The sequence below is a fragment of the Ptychodera flava genome, unplaced genomic scaffold (genome assembly GCF_041260155.1).
Source record: "Ptychodera flava strain L36383 unplaced genomic scaffold, AS_Pfla_20210202 Scaffold_40__1_contigs__length_1388640_pilon, whole genome shotgun sequence".
Taxonomy (NCBI): Eukaryota; Metazoa; Hemichordata; class Enteropneusta; family Ptychoderidae; genus Ptychodera; species Ptychodera flava.
The window spans coordinates 586519-612547 of NW_027248362.1; the positions used below are offsets into that span (position 1 = coordinate 586519).

General features: G+C 39.5%; 1 protein-coding gene across 4 annotated transcripts in view; it reads right to left on the reverse strand.

Moving 5' to 3' along the window:
* LOC139127976 (tyrosine-protein phosphatase non-receptor type 12-like) overlaps positions 1–26029 on the reverse strand; it is a 338072-nt gene that overhangs the window by 102695 nt on the left and 209348 nt on the right. For all 4 annotated transcript variants that reach the window (XM_070693830.1, XM_070693828.1, XM_070693829.1 and 1 more), the window contains one exon: positions 15575–15626. In XM_070693830.1, coding sequence (XP_070549931.1) covers positions 15575–15626 — 52 coding nt within the window. The remainder of the gene's footprint in view (positions 1–15574; positions 15627–26029) is intronic.

Genomic DNA, 26029 nt, shown 5'->3' on the forward strand with positions numbered 1-26029 from the left:
GTCCACATTGTTGCATTGGAAATATCTTATAAATGGGAAATCAAAACTGCCAGCATCTGTATACTGGTTACCCATTCTATAGTGCCTTGGCTTGCTGCTCATGTTACTTGGCTTTGCTGTGCCGATTAATGCATTACCTGCATCCTCCTTTCAGTCTGTTGATATGGCCACCATGCAAACAGTGATCTTCCATGCATTTGTTTTTCACACACCTGGTGCATTTGCTCTCCCACAGAGCACATACATTAAAAATCTGTTTTTGTTTCTGTTGTTTCATTTACAGATGCGCCATTTCATGAAGCCCTACAACCCATTGCAGCTGAGCTTTCACGTCTACACACAACAAGCACCATCGTTCCTTTCAGCTAGAACTACATATGTACCATTTTAGGAAGCCCTTCAAACAATTGCAGCTCCTTTCACGTCTACACCACGTAGCTTAGCGTGAGACTTTCATCTTGTTTATTGTTGCTAAGATGAGATGACAGTAAAAAGCAAGGTGCACGTGTCACACAGACTCATTTCAATGGTTGTCACTGTGCGCTTAGTTCAAATGGACTCACTTGCTTGCCCTATGAACTCTCAGTCTACGTTTCCTGAAATGCAAGAATGGTCCAGTGATTGTTACCACACTTTTTTCGGACACCAGAAAGCCTAATCCGTCACGCAACTCAAGCATTTACTATGCCATAAGGCCATTTCTTTTCCTTAGGGACATTTGCCAGTTTGCCAATTTGCAATTCAGCTCTTTCTGCCATCTGGGGAGTTCACCATGCACTAACCCTCCAAAGCAGCACTTTATTTCATTTGCAACAGTACACCAGTATTTTGGAATATTCCATATATTACCGGGAGCGTGTAGGAGCACCTACCACCCACACACCACCATTCCACAGCAGTCCATGCTGGGGCCATACCGGGGCACCTGTGCCCCAGATTACCAACTCGGGCCTGGCCCCTGCATTGCTGCCGCATGCCCCCCTCCCGGGTCAGGGTCCTCCCACCTTATACAAACATTTTGCAACATTCCACCCTTGTTGGGGTGTGTATTGCTGCTGCATGCCACCTGGGCCACTGCCACTGCCTCACTGCAATCTTCACCATTTTGCATCAATCATGCTGGGGCCATAATAGGGGCACCTGTCCCCCAAGATCATAACTCCTCCCGAGCCATGCTGCCCGCCCCTCGGGCTGTGAGTTCCCGTATCTCATCTCTAGCCAAGCGAGTCAACTTGGCTGTTGAGCGTCACCAGTCCATTTTCTCCAGCCAAGCAAGACAACTTTGGCTGTGAGCGTCACCATCATCCACACCTGCTTTATAAACACCTTTCACCTACACACTTTTTATGGGGGTCTCTCCGTTCAGTCTGTCGGACTGTCCTCCGCTTGGGTTTGCACCGCCGGCCTGGTGGAACAACTTTCACTTCGGCTTTCCAAAGGTCTACAAGCCCAAGTTTGCAACCCAAACCTTTGCCTCGGAAGCAGACTGGCGGAGACCCCTCGCCCAATCTTTGAATTGTTTACTTAGTTTTTATGTACATAGAGTAGTTTTTTAACTTTCTTAGTTTTTCAACATTACGCTTATCTGTAGTTAGGTTTTCACAGCTTGCTTAATTCCTTGTATTTTGTTCATTTGCTTTGCTCCTTTTTCTGTTGCATATTGAAATTTCTCTTGACTCTATATCCTGTGTAGTGGCGTGTACTTACAAACTGGTTGAGAAATGCACTAGCACAGCATACACTAAATGTGATTGTCAAGATTGGAATATGTAAATGCAAGTGTGGACTCTAGTTATTAACAGTCTTTGATATGTAGGGAGGTAAAGAAAGACAACGGACTTAATAGGATGAAAGATATCTACAATGGAAAATGGTGAACTACTATTTTGCATAAAAATCATTGATAGTGTTATGTAGGTCATTTCCCCCACACTCATCATGACCTGAGTTCAATTAGTCTAGAACATTCCCAAGGTCACTGCCCTTAATGACCTCACAACCTTGAATTCAATTAGTCATGTTTGGAATGTTCTGGAAAGTTGATTAGTTGTGTAAGGGAGATAATTTTAGAACAGTAATTAGCATGTCAATAAAAGTTCTAGATTGTTCTTATATGCCTTTATAAAAGGGACGCGCTCAGCTTCCAGTCAGACTTTTGGGATCGTGTCTCTTGTGTGTTACTAAACTCCAGCAGTAGTCATTCTCAAGACTTTTCAAGACCTTCACTGTCAACGCTGGATTTATACTGTGGACTTTGTGCAGCTTCAAGCCTGCAAGCCAAAGGACTGTTCATTCATCCGACTGACTGTTACAACTCTGAGACTGGAGCTTTGCCGTCCCAGCTGAGATAAGTAGTCTGTACACTTTTAAAGCTTGTACTCTATCCCTGACTTAGCAATTAGTTTTATTTTCGTAATAAATTTTGTTTAAACGTTAACTGCTGAGTTCACCCTTTTGTTCGTTTTCTCTGCACGTAACAAATTGGGGGCTCGTCCGGGAAACGAATATTTTTAGCCGTTTGACAACATTTTGCCTACCTTTTCAAAACTACTTTACACTGTGAACTCAGCGAAATTCAATCATGGCGGAATTCAAGCCAGACGAATTTATGGAGGACCTTGATCAGGACACATTTAATTCCCTCAGAAAAGACAACCTCATAGCACTGGCAAATTTCCTTAAAGTAGAAGTCAAAAGATCTATGCGCAAGCGAGAGATACAGTTCAAGATTTCAAAACATTTAGTTAATTCAGGCCATTTTGAGGAGTCTGCCCTAAAAGATTATGAACCTGAGTCTTCCTTTGAACTCAGAAAATTAGAGTTAGAAATACAGGCAGATTTGGCACGTGAAAAGTTAGCAATGGAAGAAAGACAGAAAGAAAAAGAATTACAAATGAAAGAAAAAGAATTACTAATGAAAGAAAAAGAATTGCAAATGGAAGAAAGACAGAAAGAAAAAGAAAGGCAGGAAAGATTAGAAATGGCAGAAAGACAGAGAGAACAAGTCATCGTTGATGACACAGTCCCCACTTGTTAATGGGTGCTTTGATTACAGGTCCTCAGAGAGGATAGAGTCCTCTTCATTAGGTCTGTGATAAAAATACTGTTGAATAAATTCGCTTGATACATGTCTGAGTTGTAGTTCAGGAGATGAAAAAATCGTAATAAAATGGCCACATGGTGGCTATATTGGATCGAATCACAAAACAAATCAATGTGCATATGTATGACATAGGTCAATGTCCTTGTACCAAGTTTGAATAAAATTGGTTGAGATATGCCTGAGTTATGGCTCTGTACATGAAAAAATCGTAACAAGATGGCCGCATGGCGGCCATATTGGATCGTATCACAAAACAAATTGATGTGTATAGCTATGACATTGGTCAATGTCCTTGTACCAACTTTGAATAAAATCTGTAGAAACATGCCTGAGTTATGACTCTGTACATGAAAAAATCGTAATAAAATGGCCGCCTGCATAATAAAATGGCGGCCATATTGGATCGTATCACAAAACAAATCAATGTGCATATGTATGACATAGGTCAATGTCCTTGTACCAAGTTTGAATGAAATTGGTTGAGATATGCCTGAGTTATGGCTCTGTACATGAAACAATCGTAACAAAATGGCCGCCTGGCGGCCATATTGGATCGTATCACAAAACAAATTGATGTGCATAGCTATGACATTGGTCAATGTCCTTGTACCAACTTTGAATAAAATCTGTAGAAACATGCCTGAGTTATGGCTCTGTACATGAAACAATCGTAACAAAATGGCCGCCTGGCGGCCATATTGGATCGTATCACAAAACAAATTGATGTGTATAGCTATGACATTGGTCAATATCCTTGTACCAACTTTGAATAAAATCTGTAGAAACATGCCCGAGTTATGGCTCTGTACATGAAAAAATCGTAATAAAATGGCCGCCTGGCGGCCATATTGGATCGTATCACAAAACAAATTGATGTGCATATGTATGACATAGGTCAATGTCCTTGTACCAACTTTGAATAAAATCTGTAGAAACATGCCCGAGTTATGGCTCTGTACATGAAAAAATCGTAATAAAATGGCCGCCTGGCGGCCATATTGGATTGTATCACAAAACAAATTGATGTGCATATGTATGACATAGGTCAATGTCCTTGTACCAATTTTGAATGAAATTGGTTGAGATATGCCTGAGTTATGGCTCTGTACATGAAAAAATCGTAACAAAATGGCCGCACGGCGGCCATATTGGATCGTATCACAAAAAGAATCGACGTGCGTATCTATGACACTGGTCAATGTCCTTGTACCAACTTTGAATAAAATCAGTTGAAACATGCCTGAATTATGGCTCTGTACATGAAAAAATCGTAATAAAATGGCCGCCTGGCAGCCATATTGGATCGTATCAAAAAACAAATCGACGTGCATCTGTATGACATATGAAGTAATCCTTGTACCAAGTTTGAATGAAATCGCTTCAGGCATCTCTGAGATATCTGCGTGAACGGACGGACGGAGGGACGCACGCACGCACGGACGCACGCACACACGCACGGACATGACCAAACCTATAAGTCCCCCCGGACGGTGTCCGTGGGGACTAAAAAGAATTGCGATTAGAAGAACAGCGATTGCAGGTAGAAATAAAACGTTTAGAGCTTGGACAGTCAGGAAAATTCTTCCCTTCAGACAAGTTTGACATCACTAAGCATTTCAGGTTAGTTCCCCCTTTCCAAGAAAAGGATGTTGATAAATATTTCCTTCATTTTGAGAAAATTGCTCAGAGTCTGAACTGGCCTAAGGAGTCCTGGTCTATGCTTTTGCAGAGTGCTTTGGTGGGTAAAGCCAGAGAAATTTACATTCAGTTGTCAGTAGAGCAGGCTTCAAATTATGATTCTGTGAAGGAATTAATTCTCAAGGGCTATGAATTGGTGCCTGAAGCTTACCGTCAGAAATTTAGGGATTGTGAGAAGGTGAAAGATCAAACTTACGTTGAATTTGCTCGAACAAAAGAACAACTGTTTGATCGTTGGTGTTCTTCTGAAAAGGTCAGTCAGAATTATGACAAATTGCGACAACTTGCTTTGATTGAGGAATTTAAAAGGTGCATCCGGAGTGACATCAAGACGTTTATCAATGAACAAAAGGCAGATACATTAGAGGTTGCTGCACGTTTGGCCGATGATTATTCATTGACCCACAAATCTTCATTTCTCAACAAACCATCCCAGTCCTTTTCATACAGAAACAATGCAGGTAAATTTAACTCCTCCTTTTCATCCAAGAATTTCTCAAAGGACAGTAGAAAATCAAATGACAACAGTTCACAAAATTCAAGTAACACTTCCACATCATCAGATTCCAAGTCTCAATCTCCTTCTGACAAACAGTTCGGTACACTTTCTTGTAATTATTGTAAGAAAGATGGCCATTTAATGTCAGATTGTTTCAAATTGAAAAGAAAACGTGAAGGTCAAAGTAGTCAAAGTGGATCTAAGCCCACCGGCTTTATTTCTTCATCAACTCGATTAGAGTCTAATAATGTGTGCAACACATTTTCTGAGGTTAAACCCCTCTCATCCCCAATTAATGAGGTCAAGGTCAATTCTTCTCAAGATAGCATTAAGGGTATTTTCAAACCATTTATTCATGATGGTTTTATATCACTTTCTAGTGATTTTTCTTCCGCTACCCCTGTCAAAATTTTAAGAGATACCGGGGCTTCCCAGTCTCTTTTGTGGGCAGATACCCTGCCGTTTTCGAAAAGTCATTTTCAGGTTCTAAAGTTCTTATTAAGGGGGTAGCTTGCAATGACTACATTCCTGTTCCTCTCCATAATGTCTATTTGTCTTCGGACTTTGTTTCTGGACCTGTGGCTTTAGGTATTAGGCCTTTTTTGCCTTTTGAAGGGATTCACCTTCTTCTTGGAAACGACCTTGCTGGGGACAAGGTCATTACTAATCCACTTGTGACTGATAATCCTAGTTTAGATCAGGATCCAGAGCCAATTGAACAAGAGATACCCGATTTATTTCCTTCGTGTGCAATTACTCGAGCCATGTCAAAGAAAACTTCCGAGAATCAAAACACTCTCAAGAATAATGTCACAGATGTTGACTTAAATGACACCTTTCTCAGTCAGGTGTTTGACACGGATCATTCCGTTATCCCTCGTGGATTTGAAACTTCCAGTAAAACTTCTGCTGACCAAAGTCAGACATTTTCTAGATCAAATCTCATTGCAGAACAACACAAAGACCCAGATATTTTGTCTTTGTTTGACAGGGTAGATGATGAAGGTAAAGCTTCAGATAGCTCTGTTTCCTATTATACAAAATCTGGTATTCTCATGCGTAAATGGAGACCTCCAGATGTCTTGGTTGATGATGACTGGGCTATAAAACATCAAATTGTGGTTCCAAAGCCCTATCGTGCTGAAATATTGCGCCTGGCCCATGAAACGCCCTGGGCTGGTCATTTGGGAGTAAGGAAAACTTATCATAAAATTCTCAGTCACTTTTATTGGCCTAATCTCAGGCAGGATGTAACACATTTCTGTAAAACTTGTCACACATGTCAGATGGTAGGAAAGCCGAATCAGACCATTCCAAAGGCCCCTTTACAGCCAATTCCTGCATTTCAAGAACCATTTAGTAGGATACTAATAGACTGTGTTGGGCCTCTACCAAAAACAAGATCAGGAAATGAGTACATGTTGACAATTATGTGTACATCAACTCGGTTCCCAGAAGCCATACCACTGAGAAACATAAAGACAAAGACTATAGTGAGAGCTTTAGTCAAATTTTTCACTTTATTTGGCCTCCCTAAATGTGTCCAGTCCGATCAAGGCTCCAACTTTATGTCTGGAATTTTTCAACAAGTAATGGATCAGCTAGGCATTAAACAGTATAGGTCATCCGCCTATCATCCAGAAAGTCAGGGTGCTCTTGAGCGATTTCATCAAACCTTGAAAAACATGATTAGGACCTACTGTTTTGACACAGAGAAACAGTGGGATGAAGGAATTCATTTTCTGCTCTTTGCTGTTAGAGAGTCAATTCAAGAGTCTCTTGGTTTTAGCCCATTTGAGCTTGTATTTGGACATACAGTCCGTGGCCCACTTAAGCTCGTTAAAGAGAAATTCCTATCAGACGATGATGATTGTCTGAATATTTTGCAATATGTGTCAGATTTTCATACGAAACTCTCTAAAGCATGTGAATTAGCCAGAGAAATCTTGAGTCATCTCAGCAGTCAATGAAAACCAATATGATAAAAGCACCTCAAAACGGAAGTTTGAACCAGGTCAAAAAGTTCTTGTTCTACTTCCAATTCCTGGCAAACCACTCCATGCTCGTTACTTTGGGCCATATCTAATTGATAAGAAATTGAGTGATTTAAATTACATCATAATAACACCTGACAGGCGAAAACAAAAACAGCTATGTCACATAAATATGCTTAAGCCATATTTGGATAGGATAATCCTACTATAACTCAGCCTGTCAGTGCAGTCAGTTCAAACCATTATGAAGATAGTGATACTGAAACTGACTTGAGTGAAAATACTCTAAACTCAAAGCTGGGCTCGGTCAAGCTTCAGAACTCAGAAATCCTGGAGAAGCTGGAGTCTACAAAGTTGGCACACCTCCAGCCAGAACAACAACAACAGGTGAAAGAACTGCTCCATGAATATAAACACCTGTTTCAAGATGTTCCAACGAGGACGAACGTCATCTATCACGACGTTGATGTCGGGGACAGTAAGCCTGTAAAACAACATCCATAGAGACTGAATCCAACAAAAGCGAAATATCTCCAGGAAGAAGTCAAATACCTGCTGGACAATGACTTTATTGAACCCAGTAAAAGTAACTGGAGTTCGCCGTGCATACTTGTTCCCAAATCAGATCACAGTTATCGTATGTGCACGGACTTTAGGAAGGTCAACACTTTAACAAAGACAGACACTTTCCCAATCCCGAGGATTGATGACTGCATCGACCGAGTGGGAAAAGCCAAGTATGTGACGAAATTTGACCTACTGAAGGGATTTTGGCAAGTCCCTCTGACGGATTGTGCTCGTGAAATATCCGCCTTTGTTACACCAGACGGATTGTTCCAGTACAAGGTGATGCCATTCGGAATGAAGAACTCTCCGGCAACGTTCCAACGGATGATCAACGACGTCATATCCGGGCTAGACGGGTGTGCAGCCTACGTTGACGACGTCGTCCTGTATAGTGACACCTGGGAGGAACACATCAAGCTCATGCGGAAGTTCTTTGAGAGACTGAGCAAAGCAATGTTGACTGTCAACCTTGCCAAATCTGAGTTTGGTAGGGCAAGGGTAACTTACCTCGGACATACTGTAGGACAGGGTGAGGTAAAACCTGTTGATGCTAAAATCAGTGCCATTTCAAGTTTTCCCATACCAAACTGCAAACGACAACTGATGCGCTTTCTCGGTATGGCTGGTTACTACAGAAAATTCTGTCCAAATTTCTCCACAATTACTGAGCCTTTGACTAACTTACTTAAGAAGAAAGTAAAGTTTGTTTGGTCAGAGCAATGCCAACAGGCATTTGATACACTTAAAGCCATACTGCAAAGTGCTCCAGTGTTGTCTGCACCAGATTTCACTTTGCCATTCAAATTAGCTGTGGATGCTAGTGATACGGCTGCTGGTGCTGTTTTATTGCAAGAGGATAGTCATGGTGTAGATCATCCTGTTTGCTATTTTTCACGCAAATTTAACAAATCTCAGAGAAACTACTCTACAATTGAAAAAGAGTGTTTATCTTTGATATTAGCTTTACAGCATTTTGAAGTTTATGTTACTTCTTCAAATCAGCCAATAGTGGTTTATATTGATCACAACCCTCTTGTTTTTCTGCAGAAATTTAAAGGCAAAAATCAGAGATTGCTAAGATGGAGTTTAATGTTACAGGAGTTTAATCTTGACATTAGACATATCAAAGGCAGAGATAATTTAATTGCAGACTGTCTCTCTCGTATTTAGAGTTTATTGTTGTTCACTTTCAAGAAATTTTACTTTAGAGTAAAAAAAAAAAAAATTTGAGTACTTAAATCTTTTTCAAGATTACATTTGTAAAAAAAAGATTTTTCTTCGAAAAATTTTCTTTTTTTGAAGAGGGGGTGTGTTATGTAGGTCATTTCCCCCACACTCATCATGACCTGAGTTCAATTAGTCTAGAACATTCCCAAGGTCACTGCCCTTAAGGTAGCTACATACCTTTTAGCCACTTTCAGATTTTTATTTTTTTCTCAATTGAACACGTCCCAAACCCCAATAAAGTATACATTTTCTGAAAGCCCTGATATAGAGCTATCCGACCAAGCACAGTACACGGTCATTATTTGCATAAGAGTCACGTGACAAGCGTTTTGCTGAACCTTCCAAAAACCGGTTTTTCCCGCCTTATGCGAACACGCTGCAAGATTTCCGGTTGGAATTTCTTCATTGACAAGCCTTGACAATATCCTTCAAAACCGTGTCTGCGATTTTTTCCCGGAGGCTCCATTCAAATTATATGGCGTGATAATTAAAATTCCTTGAATAGCATCTTCATCTATCACCTTAAGAGCGCATTAAAAAAAAACGAAGGCATATGAAGAAAATCCCAGACACGGTTTTGAAGGATATTGTCAAGGCTTGTCAATGAAGAAATTCCAACCGGAAATCTTGCAGCGTGTTCGTATAAGGCGGGAAAAACCGGGTTTTGGAAGGTTCAGCAAAACGCTTGTCACGTGACTCTTATGCAAATAATGACGGTGTACTGTGCTTGGTCGGATAGCTCTATATCAGGGCTTTCAGAAAATGTATACTTTATTGGGGTTTGGGTCGTGTTCAATTTAGAAAAAAATAAAAATCTTAAAGTGTCTAAAAGGTATGTAGCTACCTTAATGACCTCACAACCTTGAATTCAATTAGTCATGTTTGGAATGTTCTGGAAAGTTGATTAGTTGTGTAAGGGAGATAATTTTAGAACAGTAATTAGCATGTCAATAAAAGTTCTAGATTGTTCTTATATGCCTTTATAAAAGGGACGCGCTCAGCTTCCAGTCAGACTTTTGGGATCGTGTCTCTTGTGTGTTACTAAACTCCAGCAGTAGTCATTCTCAAGACTTTTCAAGACCTTCACTGTCAACGCTGGATTTATACTGTGGACTTTGTGCAGCTTCAAGCCTGCAAGCCAAAGGACTGTTCATTCATCCGACTGACTGTTACAACTCTGAGACTGGAGCTTTGCCGTCCCAGCTGAGATAAGTAGTCTGTACACTTTTAAAGCTTGTACTCTATCCCTGACTTAGCAATTAGTTTTATTTTCGTAATAAATTTTGTTTAAACGTTAACTGCTGAGTTCACCCTTTTGTTCGTTTTCTCTGCACGTAACAATAGGAAGAGGAGAAAAATTTGGCAACAAACTATTGTCCCATAATGGTCAATGGCTAATATAAATCCAAGTAAGTTGCCCTACCTGGATGTAGATGTGCACATAATAAGATCTGGAGTCAAACTTGATTTTTGGCATTTCTCTTTAATTAGAGTACTATGCACTCAACAGATATTGTGTTTATGTCACTATCAGGATATGAAATAATCCCATTCCATAATAACAAAGTGGCACAGTGGTCAGTTATTTCAATGGAGCCCTGAGGCGATCGCCCCTGATGATGCATACATACATGCATGCATACATTCATAATTAACCCTTTTCCTGTCGAGCGCCCTTGTCCGTTATCCTGCCAAGTCAGTAGAAAACGGTCCCATAATATGTGCCTGCAAAAGATTGGCTCTCCTGCATGTTATCCTGCCAGGCATTTTGGCAGAAATCGCCCATTTTCAGGGTAGTTTTAGCCGTACTTATACGTGTTAGACTTCAATAATTTCTACATGCCCGTAGACAGGGGAAGGAGCTCAAGGGTTACTGCAGAAAACAATTGAGGTCACCGGCTTTATTTGCCCTTGGGAGAGTGTCATTTTATTGCCGTTTCATGTTTATTTTTTCTGAAATAAACTCCTTCAATATTGCGCACGTCCGCTAGGCACAAACATCACCTCACTCGTCTGTTAGTCAGAGACCCTGGGGGTCATGCTAGGGGTGCAGCAGCACCGGCAAACCTGTCCTGTTTCCCCAGGGTAGGGTCAATTGAATACGTACCTTCAACGACTTGGCAGTGTAGCACAAAAACTACGTTTTTGCCGTTGTATTAACGACATGGCTGAGCCATAGAAGCATAGCTCTACGTAGTTTGGCCAGCTCATTTGGGAGTTGGCTTACTAGTGTTACCGTTCATTACCGACTTAATCGAGTGGTCCTCAGTCAGGTACGGGTTTGTACCGTCATGGCTTGGGCTGCAGCTAACCAGTGATAACCAGTCACTACACCCAAGTCATCAGTCTCACTTTTGTGATGCACAGGTACAACGCAATATGTTTCCATTGTTCTAGCCATCGACTTGTCCACATGCCTGGCGGCCATTGTACTGCTAGCTGGTTTGCATAACAAAAGCAGTCCCTGCTAAGTGCAGGCGGTATCCCCGTAGCATTGACCTCATGTCCCCTTTTGAATTCTCCGTACGCAAAAGTTAGCAATGCGTCGGCAAGAGGATACGTTTGCCTGCAAACCAGAGCCAATACTTTGGACGATGGAATAAATAAAAAATCCAAAGCCACATCCATTGAATGGCACGGCCAAGGCGGTGAAGGACGTTGCCTGGCTTGAACTTGCAGAGCTGAAGCCCAGCTTAGTACGTCGGACGCCAGTTTGTAATGGTATTTCCGAGTCGTTCATATCCGTTCCATCGGAGGAACAAGTCAAGCCGTCCCGTCAAAAATACGTTCTCATTTTCAGTCACGCACAACTGAATAACTGACTTTCGTCTCGCACCATCGGCACCATCTGCCAAGTCGTTTGCAAGAGGTAGCCTTCTAGATTAGCATTGCCGAGTTGGTCAAGTTCGGCAGCAATCTCTATAGTGCCAGGCAGCCAAGTACGTCCAACTCCGCCAGAAAACGTCACCATGCTATCCTGCCAAGTCCGCTAAAAAGCGGTAAAAAAAACCCAGCCCCCCTCGGGTGTGGGGGACTGGTGGACAGGTTTCTGCACCTTTCCCTGTCTATCGACTCCCTGCGAACCCATTTCGAGGGGAAAAGGCGTTCTGTGTCAGAAAACCTGTCCTCGGATGACCCCTAAACGCACAGGGGATAGCAAAACATAGTGCCGTCGACTTGGCAGGAAAGGGGGTACCCAAAAAGGGCCCGATTTCCACCGAGTTGGTAGAATAACGGTCACCAGTGCTTAGATTCTGGCTACACCGAATTTCAAGCGGATTTTCACCGACTTGGCAGGAAAAGGGTTAAAGGGGAGCAGACAGTGACTCATCCAATAGGCTTTGTTATGGTCAAAATCAACATCCCCTTATTTGGCCATAGTTCAAAGTCAAAGTCATGAGTCACCATCAACTTCCATCCTTCAATGTTTACCTTTTGTATTACGCACTGCGCACATGCACCCATGCCAAGCGTGCTCTTAGGCACTTTAAGTTAGACCCTCAGAGAGTGGACATGTCTCTTAAAGCGACCAGCTATAGTTCTCGCCAAGATTGCTTGTAAAGACCATTTTGATGGAACAGCTTTGAACCTGTTGATGCGAGTCTTATACAAACTCCACACAAAATCGGTAAGCCATTCAGTTGATTCTTTTGTGACTCTAAAGCAGACATTCTTGAAGGAACATTGAATAGCCTTATTCCAGTGTGAGACTCTAAGAGCACGTGTGCCTAACAAAAGGCCAAGGACTCATTGAAGTATGCGAACAATGAACATTATAATGGACACATTCAACGGACTCTGATTATGTTTATAGTACAACTTTCTGAGACCTTTTAGTTAAAGCAGATTTTAGTGATTGTATTCTTATGCAACTTTGAGTTAGTGATTGTTTCAAAGCAGCTAATTCATTAAGTCAAGGCTGCTTTTATGCAAATGAGATCTTGTCAACAAAAGTAAACGTTCAGTCACCGTTAGAGGGCGTTTACTGAGGTGGGTCACTTGACCACCCCACCTATTATGACCTTTGACTCCTGAGTCATCTTAGAAGGAGTATCATTTCCTGTTAGTTACTTCCTGTTTCTAATTTCCTGTGTCATAGAGTGTATTTACTTCCTGGTCAAAGAGAGTATTTACTTCCTGTGTCATAGTGTGAACGTAGCTTAGTTCTCACTTCCTGTATCCTTTTGTTTGATTTGTTTTCAGTTAATCGTTCCCAAACGTTCCCAAACGTTCTCAACGTTTGTAGTACAACATTCTACTCAGAGAATGTGTTGTTCTTAGTCTGGAAGACATGCTTATATTCGAATAAACCACGTGAAATTTAGATCGGATATTTGCTTTGTCTTATTTATGAGGGAACTCATTACGGAATATCAGCTGTAGACGACTATTGCAAAGTAGTTGCAGACAAATAATTTTGAGTCTTAAGGAATTTGTTTGCGTGCTACAGGCTTCTATGCTGGTGCGTACACATACATCACGGGTTTCATTAAGAGCCGGCAGCCGGCGAAATTGACCGGTTACTCTCACGATTTCGCCGGCTACTTTTTTGGAAAATTCGAACTCTTTCATAGCTGAAATATTTTTTCCTTCTGAAATGATACGGACAAGTTCCACAAGCTGTGTAATCAAACTTTTCAACGGCTTTTATGTGAAACAAACTTAGAAGACGAGCGACTACTTCGATCGCCTTGTAGTACCATGCAGTACGGTCTTGCGTATACTGCCTCAATAAAAATCGGAATTGCAACGGACGATTCCATTGCTACCTGAATTGCTTATTCCTTTGTGATGACCTTTTTATACCCCAATGAAAACGTGCATACTACACCTGTCGGCCGTCGTTAGCTCAACTCAAAATGGTCGATGAACAAATGAAGACGGAAGCGATTGCAAGGTCAAGCTTCGCTGTACGATCTTCGGTTTTGAAATGGACCAAGAAACAAGAGAAGGATAATTATGTAGATTTAAACTGTCTTTGAAGGCAATGACCTGATTATTTTTCTCACGAAAAAACTTCCCGATTACAGTTCGAATTTTATTAAGCCGTCGTGCGTTGAACTGCGGTAGGCGTAAATGTGAAGGTATGTAGGTTGTAACCAGCTGGACGTACTGCTTTTTGGTCTATCGACGCCGATAAGAATTTCGCCCAGAGTGGTCAAAATACGATCAGACCTCTAAATTCACTTCAAAAGCGATCGTCAGGTTAAATCCAAATGTGAGCTTCTGATGAACATACAAATTTTCATATCCTATATCAAGGTTCTTACTTTGCATACCCATATAGTCAAATAACCTTGTGGGTCTTTGATTCTATTTGCGAAATATGGTAATAATTGTCATTTTTTATCATTATTGTTATATAAATTATCCATTTTACCTCCCCAGTGGTATAACAGTTCTTCATCTACAGATTTCGATACCAAACATGCAGGGTTCTTAATTTTAAGCATAACATTATACATTAATGAAAAGTTTCTCATTTACAGTGCTTAAAATGTGAGTGTTTCATCCAGGATGGCATCAACAATAAGGGGGATTTTCCCACTTTACCAGAAAATTTCGGGGGCATTTCACTAGTTCACCTGTTCTACTTGTACCTCTAAGGTGTGACTGGCACCATTTCATTTGGGGGAGGGGTGGTTCCCCTTGACAAATCAATTGGGGTGGCAACATTTCAACAGAGGGGGAATCCCCTATCCCCCTGTCTAGATGTAACACTATATAATATCATCTACATATCAAATTTATATAATTAATAATAGTGAATTATTAATGCATAGAGGCTTCAAGACTTCAGTTTTCTATGTTCAAAATATCGTCAACATTACCACATTTTATCATTTTTAATTATGAATTATCATATTTAGGCCTAATCTCCCAGGAAAATGGCTTTTATGATATGAACATAAATTGCCCTGGAACACTGCTGACAATTCTCCTGAAAATACTAGAAATTCAAGTGACTGTAAGCTGTAAAAAGTGAATTTTAGCTCATTTTTAGGGTTTCCGGCCTTCAGCCGGGAGGGGGTGACCCTCCCCGACGATGATCGCTTTGTGGTCATGGCAGCTGCAAGCCGCCTACTTTTCCATTCTGGCCCCCTACTTCAAAACTTAATGAAACCCCTGTACATACAGCAAATAGAGACTAAAACATAATCAATTCTTGCCAGTCCATTCTAAAGGGAGTCTCCTACCAGATTTGATTCTTCAGATACCATGCAACACAGACAGGCTAGCCATCTATCCACGATGCTACATTGAGAGGAATTCTGCCCCATTGCCACAACTTTGAAGAGATTGACGGATTTTTGAAAATCATGGCTTTCACAATAACCAGAAAGTGGCATGATTTAATGTTGTTTCTCCCTTTCAGTAATTGATAGGCTGGGTATGGCTCACAAACTTGCCAGAATCCAGCAATGCCATAGAGGAGATGAAATACTGTGACAAACAACTCATGTCTGACTACATTAACTATCTTACCCTTCTTTCCTGGTCTCTCTCCTAAAGATTTGTCTGGAATATTAGCCGCCTTCTGAAAATATAATTTAATGAATAAGTTACAATAAAATACAGTAAATTTTCAATCAGGTTTGAACTTACAATATACAACACCCAGTTACCTAGCAAAGACATTGTAGTCAAAACCGCTCGGCCAAATCACCACTTGACCCTTAAAAAAATAGCGTCAAAGTGACACTGTGCTCACATTTGGTTATATATGGCAAGCCAGAGTGAGTGTATACACAATATTTAATAGCTTTTATGGACCTTGAGCTTGTGATATTCATAGTCAAGTGCATTTGAAAAATTTTTGATGCACTGTCTTTTGAAGAATGAAAAGGTTGGCAATTGTTGCAACTGTTGATCACACACACTTAGGCAATACCATGCAACCTAGTATATCATAATTAGTAATACAACCTGCCATATGAAAGTAAAGGTGTCCTCTTTTAATATTGTATTGCATAAAATTAATGTAGCCAATATTTGGTTTCTCTGTGGTCTATGGTTGCACAATGAGAGACTATTAAAGGTAACATGTACATATGGGCATTCTTTATAGCTTCCACTGGTCATGGATGCTGCCACACCTACCATATCCAAAACTGCCACCAAGTTAAACAAGTATTGCAGTATCATAGACAAATGGGGAAACTTCCAAGCAAAAACATATCAAGGAGCCTGTGGCATCACATATGTACATCTGTTTTAAAGCCCAAGTCCAACCAATTTTAAAGCATCAAACCAGGAATTTGTATAGAAGCCTTTAATTGACTTACACAGACAAACAATTCCATAACAATGGAAAGAAACAGGAACCTTTCAAACGAAATTTCCAAGCATTTTTTTTCATACAAAATTGTCATATTTACATCTACAGATGTAAGAGTTTGTGATTAGTAGCCTGACCTTATTGGATTAAGAAGCAAAGTTTACTGTCTATACAGATGACACTTTTTGTGAATATACTTTTTTCCTGAATCTTGTAAATGAAATGCTGGTTGTTCACAAGATCTGTATACCACTTATTGTAGATTCACTCATGGTGACTTCAATACAACACTTTTTGTAAAATATGGTGTCTTGGCTGCCTTGCCAAGACAATCTGACCAATGTTTACTGAGATCTTCACTAAGTTTAGTCTTTTGTTGCTCATTAGCATTTTATTTGGTAATGTTGATTTCATTTGAACAAATACTCATTTACAGTTGAGCATGTATCTACCACAAATACACACTCAGGCAAAATGTGCAGCAATTCTCAATTTGTTGCAATAGGACCATGGACTTCAAGAATATCATATTTGGCACATTTTTCAACAAAACAGGCAAAACTTTACCCGATCTGTACCCCCAAACTTCTTTTAAACACAACAAATAGATATTTCCATGATAATGTTTTTTGTAAAACAGTGTGTAAACTGCACTGGTTAATATATTACACATAACAATAACAAACTTCTGTCTTCTAATTCGCTCATATCTACTTAGCCAAATTTCATCAATATTTTGAACTTAAAAATAAAAAGCTGACACCTGCTACCTGATATGTAATTCCTGAACATAATACTATAAACCAAAAATTGAAAAAACCCTCAAAAATACATATATACCAATTTTATGCTTTTCGACAAAAATATCACATACATTGTCCCTCCAAATCTATGTACCAAACAAACCATGGCTGATGACACAGTTCCCGCTGGATTATGGTGTTTGAATTACAGTGATTGAATTACATGCTTGGTAGCTTTATTGCAGGGGAGAGGGGTGAATTTGTTAAATGTTGGGAAATCACATGATAGTGGTCTGTGTGGGTCATGTTTGTGTACTTGGGACAGTAAAGTTATGACTGTTGGCATTTTTCCATGGCAAGATCAATAGTTACATTTATAAACTGCAGCAGCGATATTGGATCACATCGCACATGCACACTATAATACAATGTCTGTGTGCCAAGTTTGAGCGAAATCTGTTCAGGGATAGTTGAGTTATGGTTCAAAAACATGAAAAAATCGCAACACAATAGCCGCCTGGTGGCCAGATTGGATCATATCACAAAATAAATTGACATGCATATATATGCCATGATTGTACTTTATCTGTGTACCAACACTGAGTGAAATCGAATCAGGAATAGTTGAGTTATGGTTCAAAATCATGAAAAAACTGCAACAAAATGGTCGCCTGGCAGCCATATTGGATCGTATCGCGAAATAAATTGACGTGCATATGTATGCCACAGTACTTTATCCTTGCACACAGTTTGAAAAAAATCAGCTCAGGGGTAACAGAGAAACGGCTGCTGACGGATGGACGGATAGATAGACAGACGGGGCCCAATCTATAAGTCCCCGCTGGACTACGTCCGTGGTGGGGACTAATAACAAAGTAATAACTCTCTCAAGAATAGAAATATTGCAAATTAAGAAAAGTTAAATCTTTTTCTTATTCTTTTATCAACATCTACAAGATTCCATTCTGTTATAGATCACCATCTAAGCATTCCACATATTGAAGCTGGCCACATTTAATGCGGAAATCGTTAAGTTATGAGCTCCAAAAACTTCATCTTAGCCTCCTATTGTGCCTTGGCCCATGGGCAGTGACAAAGATATAACAAACAGCTAGTATACAGGCACTCAGGGTAAATATATTACATCAATTTGATTAGTTTCTTGTTATCTATCCACTTATGTGGTCATTTCAAGACAATCAACCCGCAGGGCAGTTTATATGCATTGACGAATATTTTATCTTTTACAGGCACATAGCAAACTTTTCTTGATTTTTCATGAACAATATTTGACATAGACTGAAATACATAACATGCAACCAATGTTTACATTTTGCCCACACACCAGATACATGGAGAAATTTCAACATACAATCATCAACTCAGAAACCCTACAGGGAAAAGTAAACATTGTTTCTTCCATGTAATGGCCAGATGGCAGGAAGTGACTATTTACAACCTTGATACTCTTCAACATTGAAAAACTTATGGACTATATTTGTTGGAGACCAAACCAACTAATATCATCTTCACCTTTGTTTTCTAGTGAATTTTTTACTGCATTTCAACTCCAAATACAGTTTACCTACTAAATCACCACATTATGTACTCTACGTTCCTGTAGGTATATAAAATCGGAAAAAATTAAGAAAATCTCTTCTCAAAATTTATTAATTTTGTTCATATCAACACAATCTTAACTAGAAAGCATTTGCAAGCAAAAGCGAAGTTCCAGAGACCAGAGCAGCGGAAGAAACAAGAGAATGTGTGACAAAGATAGATGCAGAATAAAAGAGTGCTTTGGATTTTAATATTCAAGCACGTACCAATAGTTAGGGCTGATAGCAGTAAACACCATTATACAACTAAAAGCAAGGCAGTCCACAGATTACAAATGCCTACATGTACGGTAAAAACGCAACAGATACATATGGGGGCGACAATGCACGGAAATGTATATCAGACGACATTCTTGCGAGCCAGAGCAATAATTTTCGCTCCGCTGACCTACGCAAAAATCAATCGCTTGACGGGTAGCGCTGAGTTGTTGCCGTAAAGAGGCGCGTGGTTTACGACGATGATCAGACGAGAGGAAACATCGGACCTAGGCCGTTGAAATTGAAAACCGAGGCCACATGCATTTTCATTTGATTAAAAGCACAGACTGAAACAATTTTCATTGCAATGTCGCTGTTTTCACAAGATACTGACCGTTTGATCTTGGAAAGTTGAGCTGCTTTAACGTGCAGCCAACGCATGCCGGTGCAGTGACAGGGCTGTGTGTTACCGGCGTTAAACGGCCTTGCAGAGACTGATAGGAAAAACCGCTGGTGGCTCCTCAGAAATACGGCGGGCAGTTTCTCCGCCAAAACAGCCGATTTTGAATCCAAATTTTGCATTGATCTTCGTTTTCAAGCACACCCACCTCGCCTAGGTACATGATGTACCCAGCCGCACCTGTAAACTTACGGAAAGCCTACTTTTCTCTCTCTATGCGAGCGAAATCCGCCGCCATTGTTATCTCATGAGCATTCGGGCGAAACAGTATTGCGCCACGTACAGCGAGTATTTAGAGAAAAATAAAATCAAAAAGCAACAAAAAACAAAGCGAAAGAAAGCTAGAATTATTAATAGCTGAACGCAATATGATAGTCGAGCAATGCAGAATAACAAATAAATAAATAAACACACAAGAAATGCCCGTAAAACCCGTCCGAGCTGAGCGATGACGTCATAAGCGTGTCGCAATGCATTCTGGGTAATTAAGGTAAAATTTGTGTATAGCATGTTCTATGATAGTAATACCGGAAATAGAGAAAGATAGAAAGAAAGAAAGAAAGAAAGAAAGAAGGAGAGTGAGCAAAAACTAACAGTTCCAGAGCTGGTCTCTGGAACTAATAAGTTATTGTACTACTACTCACTGAAACGTTCATGCTAAATTTAAAACCAGCATTGGAAGTGGTTATTATAAAGAAATTTTTTACCAACAACAACAAAGACAAGCGACCTAGCGGCCGATATAGCTCCGCTGTGTTTATGTAGAGAATAACTATTTTTGACACATGTTGATGAAGAAGGTGGAAATCTTTGATAACTCAACGCAGTGTGGCCAGAAAAAGTGGCTAAAATAGCTACAAAAATACACAATTGAAGATTTCGTCATACTTTGAATATATCACATCGGATCATCCCTAAGAACATGTCAACCACAGCTATCTGATGAGTAGTTTTTTTTGAGAGTAAAATTTTCTGACCAAAAATGGCAACAATTGCCCCTAAAATAAAAATTGCACATTTTATCATAATTTCAAAAGATCAAATTTAGTTCATCAACAGAAACCTGTTTACCAAATTTCAAAGCTGTTAGACCAGTACTTTTTGAGCAACACATTTTTGACCAAAAATGGAAAAAATTGCCCCAAAAATTCAAAAATTGCAGATTTCATCATAATTTCAAGAAATATCATTAAGTTCATCTATAGAAACCTGTATACCAAATTTCAAAGCTATCAGATGAGTAGTTGTGGAAATACACATTTTTTGACCAAAAATGGCAAAAATTGCCTCAAAAATTCAAAATTGCAGATTTCATCATAATTTCTACAAATATCATTTAGTTCATCTGTAGGAACCTGTATACCAAATTTCAAAGCTATCAGATGAGTAGTTAGCTATCCATGGTATTGACCAATTCCTGTGGTGGCCTTCTACTATCCTTTTAACAGTAATTCAGTTAATTCCTATCTTAGCTTCAATTACTACTTTCAAAATTTATTAGTCCCTATGGACACCGTCCGGGGGGACTAATAGGATTTGTCATGTCCGTGCGTGCGTGCGTGCGTGCGTGCGTCCGTTCACGCAGATATCTCAGAGATGCCTGGAGCAATTTTGTTCAAACTTGGTACAAGGATTATTACCTATGCCATACATATGCACGTCGATTTGTTTGACGATCTGATCCAATATGGCCATCTGGTGGCCATTTTGTTTCCTGTATTTGATGTCGATGTGTACGTTCATGCAAATTTCTCAGTGATGCTAGGAGCGATTCCATTCAAATTTCGTACATAGATTCCTCTATATGTTATACATATGCACATTGATTTTTGTTTTGATCCAGTCTAAAATGGCTGCCTGGCGGCCATTTTGTTTCCTATATTTGACGACTGTGCGTTCTTTCACGTAAATTTCTCAGCGATGCCAGGCGCGATTGCATTGAAAGTTTGTACATATATTAATCGCTATCACATATATATGCATGCCAATTTTTGTAATGATTTGATCAAAAATGGCTGTGTGACGGCCGTTTTCTTTCCTGTATTTGGTATCCATCCACAGGCTCCCCAGGTATGATCCAAAGGCGTTCCAGGATGAAATTAATATTAATGCTGTGTCCATTCATAGGGGCTCATGAATGCATATATTTGAGATATGCCTGTGCCAATTCTGTTTTGTCCCCACGGACACTGTCCGGGGGACTTATAGATTTGGTCATGTCCGTGCGTCCATGCGTGCGTGCGTGCGTGCGTCCGTCCGTCCGTTCACACAGATATCTCAGAGATGCCTGGAGTGATTTCATTCAAACTTGGTACAAGGATTACTTCATATGTCATACATATGCACGTTGATTTGTTTTGTGATACAATCCAATATGGCCACCGTGTGGCCATTTTGTTATGATTTTTTCATGTACTGAGCCATAACTCAGGGACATCTCAACCGATTTTATTCAAAGTTGGTACAAGGACATTGATCTATATCATACATATGCACGTCAATTTGTTTCACGGTATTATCCAATATGGCCGCATGGCGGCCATTTTGTTATAATTTTTTCATGTACGGAGCCATAACTCAGGCATGTCTCGACCGATTTTATTCAAAGTTGGTACAAGGACATTGACCTATGTCATGCATATCCACATTGATTTGCTTTGTCATAGTATCCAATATGGTCTCCGTGCGGCCATTTTGTTTTTAGATTTTTTCATGTACAGAGCCATAACTCAGGCATATCTCGACCGATTATATTCAAAGTTGGTACAAGGATATTGACCTATATCATACATATGCACGTCAATTTGTTTCACGATATGATCCAATATGGCTGCATGGCGGCCATTTTGTTACAATTTTTTCATGTCCTTAGCCATAACTCAGACATGTATTATCGGATTTTATTCAAAGTTGGTACAAGGACATTGACCAATGTCATAAATATGCGTGTCAATTGGTTTCACAACCAAATCCACTATGGCTGCCTTGTGGCCATTTTGTTATGATTTTGTCATTCTCCTGAGCCATAATTTGGATATGTATCAACTGATTTTTTTCAAAGTTGGCACAAGGACATTGACCTATCATGTCATAGATATGCATGTCTATTGGTTTCACAGTCCAATGCAATATAATGGCTGCCTGGTGGTTTTGTTACGTATTTTTCACGTACAGAGCTATAACTCAGACATATTTCCACCAGTATCATTCAAAGTTGGCACAGGGACATTGGCCGATGTCATACATATGCACATCAATTTGTTTAACGGCATGTAGCAGTATCATGTCAATTATTGAATTTTCGTAATTAGTCTGATATGTCAAGAAATACTGCATCAAATTTCATGAAACTTGGTAGAGATGTTAAGCTCACATTGCTGTAACAATGAAAAAGACATTTATCAGTGTCAAGTTAATTAATTTTTAATTGCATATGTAATGAACTTTCCTAATTAGAGTGATATATCCACAAATACTGCGGTAACCCTTTTCCTTCCAAGTCCATATTTCACCATCAGGTCAAGATGATTAAAAACAAGTCATCGTTGATGACACAGTCCCCACTTGTTAATGGGTACTTTGATTACATGTCCTCAAAGAGGATAGAGTCCTCTTCATTAATTAGGTCTGTGATAAAAATACTTTGATACAGATGGCGCTCAATGGCCAAGAATGAGTTCCATGGTGATGAAAACATAAAACCAATGTAGGCCACCATCCTAAAGTTCATTAAATGAGTCAACTAGGAATTAATCAACAGGATGTTGCAAAACATTTTTGCATACTATCCTAACACTAACAGATTATCACCGGTACCATATTTTATAAAGTTTGATGCGGTATTTACAACACTATGAGATCAACATCTGTATCAAGTTTCATCACATTCGACATTGTATTAATTTGTGGATATATCACTCTAATTAGGAAAGTTCATTACATATGCAATTACAAATAAATTAAAATGACACTGATAAATGTCTTTTTCAATGTTAAAGCAATGTGAGCTTAACACAGTAGTTTCATGAAATTTGATGTCGTATTTCTTGACATATCAGCCTAATTACGAAAATTCAATACTTGACATGATACTGCTACATGACGTGAAACAAATTGACGAGAATATGTATGAAATAGGTTAATGTCCTGGTACCAACTTTGAATGATACTGGTCGAAATATGTCTGAGTTATGGCTCTGTACATGAGAAAATCGTAACAAAATCGCCGTCACGCAGCGATATTTGATCTTACTGTTTAAAAAATCAACACGTATATGTATGACATAAGTCAATGTCCATGTACCAACTTTGAATAAAATCGCTTGAGACTTGCCAGAGTTATGGCTCTCGACATGAAACAACCATAACAAAATTGCCACCATGTGGTCATATTGGACCATATCGTGAAACCAATCGACGTACATATGTATTACATAAGTGAATGTCCTTGTACCAACTTTGAATAAATTCCCCTGATACATGTCTGAGTTATGATTCCGGACATGAAAAAATCGGAAGAAAAATGGCCACACAGCAGCCATATTGGATCGTATCACAAAACAAATTGACGTGCATATGTATGACATAGGTCAATGTCCTTGTACTAAGTTTGAATAAAATCGGTGAATAAAATCGGTTGAGACGTGCCCCAGTTTTGGCTAAGGACATGAAAAAATTGTAACAAAATGGCTGCCATGAAGCCATATTCGATCATATCACATAACAAATTGACATGCATATGTATGACACTAGTCAATCTCCTTGTACCAACTTTGAATAAATTCGCTTGATAGATGTCTGAGTTATGGCTCTGTACATGAAAAAATTGTAACAAAATGGCCCCACGGCAGCCATATCGGATCATATCACAAAACAAATTGACGAGCATATCTATGACATTGGTCAATGTCCTTGTACCAACTTTGAATAAAATCGGCTGAGATATGCCTGAGTTATGGCTCTGTACATGAAAACATCGTAACAAAATGGCCGCACAGCAGCCATATTGGATTGTATCACAAAACAAATTGACGTACATATCTATGACATTGGTCAATGTCCTTGTACCAGCTTTGAATAAAATCCGTTGAAACATGTCTGAGTTATGGTTCTAAACATGAAAAAATCGTAATAAAATGGCTGCCTGGCGGCCATATTGGATCGTATCACAAAACAAATCGATGTGCATCTGTATGACATAGGTCAATGTCCTTGTACCAACTTTGAATAAAATCGGTTAAGATATACCTGAGTTATGGCTTTGTACATGAAAAAATTGTAACAAAATGGCCACACGGCAGCCATATTGGATTGCATCACAAAACAAATTGACGTTCATATCTATGACATTGGTCAATGTCCTTGTACCAACTTTGAATAAAATCGGTTGAAACATGCCTGATGGCTCTGTACATGAAAAAATCGTAATAAAATGGCCGCCTGGCGGCCATATTGGATCTTATCACAAAACAAATCGACGTGCATATGTATAACATATGAAGTAATGCTTGTACCAAGTTTGAATGAAATCGCTCCAGGCATCTCTGAGATATTGCGTGAACGGACGGACAGACGGACGGATGGACGGACGCACAGACGCACGCATGCACGGACATGACCAAACCTATAAGTCCCCCTGGACGACTAATAATGAAACACAACATATTCCATATGGTGTATTTAAGATAACATTGAACATTTGAAGGCTGTTGGAAACACAAATACTGTAAACTAAATTTGTTTTACTAAAGACGCTACAACAGACCAAGCCAAGTGAGTGAAAATACATCATGCCTTGGCTCAATACCGCTTTTTACTGACTTGGCTAATGGGGAAGTGATGCTGTCTGGCAGGAAAAGGGTTAAGGCTGATGAAACTTGGTACAGATTTTGATCTCATAGTGTTGTAAATACAAATCAATGACACTTTGTGGTATCATTTATCGATATAAATTAATCGCTAGTTTGCATTTACATAATGGATTTTTTTTTATGGTGAATGTCCAAAGTACTGCATCAAACTTTATGAAATATGGTACCGGTGATAATCTGTCAGTGTTAGGATAGGAAGCAAAAATGTTTGGCAGCATCCTGTCGATTAAGTACTAATTGATTCATTTTAATGACCTTTTGCAATTACCGGTAGTATGGCGGCTTACATTGGTTTTTTGTTTTCACCACCATGGAACTCATTTTTGGCCATTAAGCCCCATCTGTATCGCAGTATTTTTAATCACAGACCTAATTAATGAAGAGGACTCTTTCCTCTCAGAGGACTTGTAATTAAAGTAAAAGTGGAGACTGTGTCATTGTCAATGACTTGTTTCATTCAGATTTCCTTAGCTTAGTGTATAATTTTGTAATCTTAATTACTGTCAACTTAGCTTTACTACACTTATTCTAACCTCATTATTCTTACACTACTGTTATACCTTATAACCGCAAACGCATACATGATTGTCACTCAACAAACCATTTACAAATATGTCTTCTGCTTTTTTCTCCATATACATATACATGTCCCTTTTCTCATAAAAAGGGGCTTAAAATCGCAATGTGAAAACTAGTCTTTCAGCTATATGTTGCACATTGAGTGGGCTTGTTGATAAATGCCGATAATACTAGGCGGTCATTATGTCCAAGC